Below are 7,845 nucleotides of genomic sequence, written 5' to 3' on the forward strand. Positions count from 1 at the left end.
TCTATAAAAATTCATATTTAAAGCAGTGGATTTCTTTCAGTCTCTGTTCATTCTTTCTGCCGACACACCATTACCGGAACTGGAGAGTGATGTAGAATGTACTCACTAACACTACCGAGCAACTTCCGCCGGATTTTACCGAGACCACGTGTCCCTGTAATAATCATGGCCGCCTTCTCCTCTTCTGCCACCTTCACTATACCAGGTCCTGGTTCTCCATTGACTCGAACAATTTTACCTTCTATCTACAAAGAAGACGTAACGAAAAGTGATTATTATCAGAAATTATATACTAGTAAAGTAAGTAAACGATACAAATCGAGAACCAGAAAAAAAATTGAGAACAAGTGCCTTCTAGAAGTATGCAACTAATAGCTATCGACCAACACCAACGATTATAATGAAAAGCAATGATCGACATCAACAAACCACAAAGAAAGAGAACTCGCAGAGTATCTCCATTTTTACTGTTCAGACTAGTTGTAAATACATATGGGTGTTAAATGCTAATTTGGTGTACCTATAAAAATTTTTCAACACAAAATTAAAAGCTGCAGATTTGACCCTTACAGGAATGACCACTTCTTTTAAAAGGATTTGCCAAAATACTAGAATTTTAATCTGAGCACAAATTGCAACTCCAAAAACTTATTACATAATGAAATCTAAGCATCGAGATTCCATTCCTTAAAAGGTTTAAAATGTTTCATAAAATCCATAATGTACAAAGAATATTCACACCATTTTCCTATTAATCCCCCGGAATGTATGGAACGCCAGATTAACATATATTCAATTACTTGTAACTATCTTCAAATCAATTGCATCGATCTTAAAATATATTAAAGATAGGTTTAATTCAATTATGCCTATCTTTAATTCATTTGAAGATAGGTATAATCGGTATTCTTCAAATGGATTAAAGATAGACAAAAATTAAATTAAAGATAGGCGTAAATAATTAAACCTATCTCTAAATAATTGAACATAGGTTCAAATAAATTATACTTAAATTCAATGGAATTATACATAACTTCAATTCAATCGTAAATATGTAAAACTGAATTAAAAATACATTGTAGGTATAATGACTTGAGGATATATACAATTGAATTAAAGATTGGTACAATGGAAGATACTGACAATTATATACAAGGTTCAATTTAAAGACTCCCAATAAAAATACTTTGTACAGTTTCTTCCGTGTTTAAGTCCCTGTCAGGAGGAGAAATCATTATTTTCAATAACAGAAAAAGAATTGAACCTACGTACATTTTTGCGGTGACAAAACCTTTGCATTTTCACTTAAAATTTTCTAGTTTACTATAGTTAACTATAGTAAAAACTTTGATAAAATGTGCACTTATGTATGCATTTGAGAACATAAAATATAAGAATCTGAAGTTCATAATAACAATTCTTTTTTATAGTAAAACTTTGATTTATCATTATAAAACCTTTGATATTGTCGTTTTAATTCATGTGCAAAACTACACACAATTTTATGCATGGTTCTTCAGCTTAAGCCCAAGGGGACGGATTTTATAAGAAATACCTAAATTAAAAGGGCTTAAATGCAAACTTTTAAATTTTAATCAAGATTCAACATCAAAGCTTTAAATGATTCAGTGTATATGTTAAAGAAAACAAACGCATACAACAGGGATAAATCTTTGCAAAGAAATACACAGTTTTTATAATGTATCAAATACAAGTATCTTATCATAAATACATTGTGGGCCTTTATATATACAGCCATAGAAATAACAGACCAATGAATATGCCGTTCATTTACAAAATATAATATTGATGAATAATTGAACATTCCAGACAAAACCAAACTACAAGTATCTTCTCATAAACATATTGTGGCCCTTTAAAGTCACAAAATATAATAATGAATTTAACATTCTAGACAGAACTAAACAGTGACATGAAGACGATGATTTACCTTGTATTTGAGAACCAGGGATTCAAACTTGGAGGCTAGGTCTCTAACTTTCTTCTCCTCACCGTCTATTAAGTTCGTTATTAGGTTTTTGTCGACAGACATCAGCGTTAGTGCTGTGTGTGAAAAAAATACATTTACTGTGACACTTTTAATATACCATACCTACAGGTGAGATTATTCATATATCATTTATCCTTATACACTGTACATAGCAGGAAAATTATACTGCTAAATAGAAAATGTGAAATACTGTTAAAGTTCTTTTTTCAAAGTTTCCATTATTTACAGTATTTAAAAAAAAAAAAACCAAATAGCATTTATGAGATCTAGGGAACGGTTTCGTGATGGAATTCCATTTTGATATTACATGTATAAGGAATAAACTCTTATAACAGCACAGTCATAACGTAACGAAACGTTTCATTCAAATTCATAAGATTTATTTACTCATATTAATTAAGTTTATAGTCTGACTTGCGGTGAACAATGCTATACTTCTTTTGCTGGTGTTATATACATACAGCCAACATTATTACCGTCTTCCTTGGAAGACGGTATTGTATAGTTGAAGTTTTTTACAGTCTTCGGACTATGCACTTCCTCTCTTTTGTGATTGGTAGAAAATGCATGATGAGAAAATTTTCAATTATTTCATTGGTTGAAATGCTGTTCAAGGCAAGGGAGATAACTTTCTGATGATCTAATTTTCGTACGACTTAACAATTTTGCAAGATTTTCAATCTTAAAAAAAAAATGACAAAACGAACAACAAAATCAGCAGTAATTAATTCCTGATAACATTATTTTTTGTATAGCAAAAAATAAAAAGATCTCTTTAAATTCATTGTAAATAAAATTTGATTTTTATTGCTTGCAGGCTTTACAATTTGTTATTATTCTTTTCCCCTTATTATATGTTTGAAGGAATTGGAATCAGCCGAGGTTTGCCGAAAGCTCTCGGCGAGTCAAAGTTTACGGAGATGACCGAGCGACAACCGTGCTAGGGCTAATGCCAGTAAAAAGCTAATGTAGAAATACAAAATCAAGAAATTCAAAAGAATTATTCGGCCTGATAGGTGTAGATCAGTTTACAGTTTAAGATTGTTGCTAAAGACGGGAAGCTTTTTAAAAAAGCTCTACTTGTTATCTGTTGAAATCATGGCCTTCGCGGCTTCAGGCTTCCGCTTAGTTTAATTATAGTACGATGCTTGATTTTCTAATGGGCAATCGTTGTGCTCCTTTATAATCCTACCTGTTTTATGATCCTACGAAGAGAATTTATTAAACTTTTACATGTGAAGAAGAAAACACTTGCCGTGGCCTTCATCTGGACATTCAAATATATCGACGACATTAACAATGAACAAACTCCGTTAGTTCCATTGTTGACTCGATATATTCTAGAGATTTTGAAATAAAAGACAGTGCAAAGTCTGCCACACCTGTTTCTTATATGGATATTTTACTTACTATAGACGATAAGGGTCAATTAACTACTAAATTGTAGGAAAAACGAGATAACCAGCTTTTCCATCATCCGATTTTTGCTAATCAAGAGTTTACTCTGAATTCGATCAGATTTTAAATCGAGGCAGTCTACTCACACATAAGTTGATGTTGCAGGATTTCAACAACCTCGTTTATAGTCAGCATTTCGCAATTTTTTGGCCATGATTACCTTATAAGCAAAAATAACCTATTAATGGATAGTGTTTTGGGTGACTTATTTCATACTAGTTTGTTAAGCTTTTGTTTAAATTTAGTACGGAATGTAACCTGTACTGCTCTGCTTGCGTTAACTTAATGTGCGATAGTATTCGGCAAGGATCACTTTGCCAATACCGCACACTTTACTTACGTTGACTTGCTATACTATTGTATTCAGCACAGAACACTATGACGACTTTGTCTCCCTCTCTGTAACCATTCTTCACATACCCTGTTAATACAAAAATGAACATTTCAATTGCTGTACATAGTAATTTCATTTGTCCATCTTTGCGTTCATAGTTTATTAATGCGTTCAAATTTAATTCAAAATTAAATTAAAGTTCATCTTTGCATTCAAAATATTAAAGTCATGATTTAGGATTAAGGATTATTGATCTTCATTTTTTGAATTTGGGCACAAGTCGACGACTCTGTTTGTAATACATATAACAAAGGGGCTATAGGACACCCTTGTCTGACCAAGATGAGAGATGGCAATATATGGATTTTAAAGAATTCAACGGAACTTGCTCAGTTTGGAACAAATGGTTTGGTGAACCACTTGGTGTTGGGATTTTTTTTATGATAAAAATGAATTAGAAATTAATTAGTGATATAAAATTCCAAAAGAATGAAAATATGTTGACGATCTAGCCTCCTTAAACGGTCAAGGTCAACTCCAATGGTTATTGGTATTGATATATACTCAGCTATTAAAATGCATCGGTATATCATGTCACGAACAAGATGTACCGCATGTACTCCATGTATCATTTATTTGTGATAAATCAAAATGTGGTAAACAAAACTGTAACAATAACATCATGATGTTAAATTGATTCAAACTGTCAAATGCTAAACAAGGAATACAAAGATGCCCTCGCTGAAATCTTATAAGAACATTGTATCTGCATCCAATTATATAACATAAACGTGTAAAGTATGGTAAGTAAATTTTTGTTTGACAAGTTCTAAACTGAAAAGAAACGATAAATTTCCCAACAAGGAAAAGAAATAATTAAAAGCTTACAGGTAGCTATACATATATTAACTTTTACATGCTGGAAACATGTACATAAAACTCAGTATGTGAGCATTCATATTGGTTTGTACAAAGTTTTCCCACTGCCCATTGGAATCAAAAAATGGGGCCAAGTGTTCCAGATAGTCTACCATAATTGCTTTTCGATCTACATGTATTACGTTCCTCTAGTCTGTATAGCTACAGAAACACGCGTCCTTAGACTAATTTAAAGGACACCATATGAAATTATGTCGGGTTTATTTTAAATTTTAGAACCCCTTTCAAATATACTGTGCTCATGGTGTATGCATTTTGAAGACAACAGGTCTGGAAGATGAGAGAAGGGTAGTCCCACGCGTTTTCAAGAATGTGTTTTGCATGGACCTTAATGAAATATAACTATCACCTGCATGTGATAGATATTTATATGCTTGTGGAAATAATTTAGCTAAGTGCGGTTAGTTTACACAGGTAGCCACTCAAACTGTACTTTCCTGTCTTTTTGTTTATATATGAAGATCTCATCCTATCTAGTTGTATTGGATTATTTAAATAGTAATCAATCGTTGATATGCAGATATTGATAAAACAAACATCATCAATATTCAGTGTACATTTCTGATCCGGGTCTTATCGCCCAGACCTACCTGTCACCTGTACCTGACAGGTGTAGTGTATATATCACATTCTACCTGATTATTACACAAATACTGGGGCTTGATTTAATAGTTAACAGATAAATCATATAATGGGTTGTGTTTCTATTTTAAGCATATTATTTGAAACTACTTGTGAATATTCATTATTTTCTGAATCTTATCAAAACTCGAGACTTTTATAAATTTATTGATATCAAAAACGAAAAATTCACACACATATACATTACATGAATATTTATATTCTTTTGATCGGATGTTTGGTTTGTCATCCCAACACCTCAGCAATAATGCCTCATTTTCTTAACGTGTCACGTGTAACTTTTTATTAGTCATCGTTTGTTTGTTATACTTATGTATATCTGTATATAATAACATGGCTTCAATAAAATCACCTATATGTTTTTGTAGTCTCTCTATACTATTGTAAAATGGTGAAGAGATTCAAATAAATTATTGATTGATAAAACTTATACTGCTTACAAGTTGTTCTGTATATATGATACATTGATATGTATTGATGACTGATTGCGAGCTCTACAGATTACTTCTACATTGTAAACTTATTTTAAATGTATATTTTACTGTTTTTAGTTCAGGTACTGAATATTGTTATATGTAATATATCGCAATGTAATGAAAAACTAAAGTAATATACTGGTAATACAAGTTGGTCTTTGATTAGAATGAAGAATCTGTGTACAGGTAGCCCATGATATCTGTAGGCAATGATCGAACTGTTAACTGTACTCACAATGAAAGGCATAATCCGCATGTTCACTTCCGTCCATCGCTATGACAATCGTTCTGCTCTCACCGGACGACATTTTTTTTAATAGGAAGATATTTCACACACGACTGGTTGACGATCAATGATCTTCTGTGAATTGTTTGTCTTCGGTTTTAAACACTGATACGAACGACCCTCACTGGTCAAAATTTTTCTGTCGCTATTTAGTCACATGAGCTGATGAAAGTCAAATGGAACCTTAATAATGACAATATAAACATAAATGTGACTGGCCTTGCGCTGACCTAGGTTGGAATACTTGTTCATAGTTCACTTTATCGACATTTGATCAAGTGGCAGATTTTGTTAAAATCCGTATACGTATCCCGCTTGCGATGCGCGGCCTTTTATCTCAATTGGCCTCGTTCATGAACAAACAGCTGAATAAGGTTTTTTTTCTATGTTTGGAAAAAATCACCAAAACACTTGTCAACCTTGTACAAACCTTGTACAAATCATTAAATGTCTCGTAGAATGTCGAGAAATTATTTTCGAGGCTATTATAAGTCTCAAGTTTTCTTGCTTAATGGCACAAGTTGGCTGTTCAAGTGCCCGAGCTTAAATATATTTTCTGCTATGATATTTGAGGTGGAAGAAAATTGAAAGTAATCGATTATTAATCGATTACATTGTCTGAAGTAATCGATTACAATCGATTACAGAACAAAACTGGCTGTAATCGATTATTAATCGATTACACAAAATTCCTCTAATTAATCGATTATTAATAGATTACATTTTTCAGTGATAGTGCCCATGCCTGTCCAACTTGCTTTCTCGTAAAAAATAATTGTTCAAAATGAAATAGGTGAACTGGATATTAAACGCGGATCCCTGGAGATCCCAGCGGTGGCATTTGACCAAGACTTCCATCGCCAAATTGAAGAGAAATATGCAGACATTGAAAAACTGTGTGATCATTATAGCGGCGACATCCCCGGTGGACCAATCACTGTAACAGAATTATCACCCATCGTTCGCAAGCTTAAGTACAGAAAAGCACCTGGTGCTGATCGAGTTACATATGAACACATTATTTTCGGTGGCGAATGTGCCTTTGCTTGTACTGTGAAAATGTTTAATGCTATTGTGCTGCATGGGATGATACCTTGTGCATGGAAACGGGGATTCGTTGTACCGTTATACAAGGGTGGGGATAAATCTAAAACTTCGTGCAATAGCTACAGACCAGTCGCTTTATTGTCATGCTTTTTAAAGATTTTTGAAAGCATAATTTATACCCGTATTTCTGAACATGTATTAGTTGATAAATTATTTCCAAATCCCCAACAGCAAGGTTTTCAACAGAAGCTAGGTTGTTTGACGGCATCGTTCAACTTACATGAAACTATTTTTCACAATATAGAACAGGGTAGCAATGTTTATGTTAGTTTTTTAGATAGTACAAAGGCATTTGACACTGTATGGAGACATGCTCTTTTATTGAAATTGTATGAACTGGGTGTAACAGGAAAACTTTGGTCTATACTAAAGGACTGTCACATTGATACATCAAGTGCTATTATAGTTAATCAAACTCAGTCAAGGTGGTTTCCTGTCCAGCAGGGCGTTAGGCAAGGCGGTGTCCTTTCTACATTCTTGTATCTTGTGTACATTAACGATTTGATTAATATTCTAGAAAAATCATCCAATCACTCGGGCATTCTTAATATAATATCGTGTAGTTGTCCCTCATTGGCAGATGATCTAGCAT

The 7,845-nt window shown here is 33.0% G+C and overlaps 1 protein-coding gene across 1 annotated transcript; it reads right to left on the bottom strand.

Annotated features, from left to right (window-relative positions):
• LOC134230187 (universal stress protein in QAH/OAS sulfhydrylase 3'region-like) lies at window positions 1-6,449 on the bottom strand. Its single transcript, XM_062711959.1, has 4 exons — window positions 6,096-6,449; window positions 3,810-3,890; window positions 1,952-2,064; window positions 1-245 (listed from the first exon to the last, which is right to left on the bottom strand). The coding sequence occupies exons 1-4, from the start codon at window positions 6,166-6,168 to the stop codon at window positions 48-50; spliced, it is 465 nt and encodes a 154-aa protein (XP_062567943.1). The 5' UTR covers window positions 6,169-6,449; the 3' UTR covers window positions 1-47.
• Between the last annotated feature and the right edge of the window lie 1,396 nt (window positions 6,450-7,845).

This window comes from Saccostrea cucullata, unplaced genomic scaffold (genome assembly GCF_032062105.1).
Source record: "Saccostrea cucullata isolate Sc308-1 unplaced genomic scaffold, CSIRO_AGI_Scuc_v1 ctg22776, whole genome shotgun sequence".
NCBI lineage: Eukaryota > Metazoa > Mollusca > Bivalvia > Ostreida > Ostreidae > Saccostrea > Saccostrea cuccullata.

Bases quoted from the DNA above. Each gene is read 5' to 3' on its own strand.
- LOC134230187 (XM_062711959.1), bottom strand. From the start codon at position 6,168: ATGTCGTCCGGTGAGAGCAGAACGATTGTCATAGCGATGGACGGAAGT. The intron at 3,891-6,095 runs GTGAGTACAGTT...TTGTATTAACAG, and splicing joins TGCGGATTATGCCTTTCATT to GGTATGTGAAGAATGGTTAC. The intron at 2,065-3,809 runs GTAAGTAAAGTG...TTTCACACACAG, and splicing joins CAATAGTATAGCAAGTCAAC to CACTAACGCTGATGTCTGTC.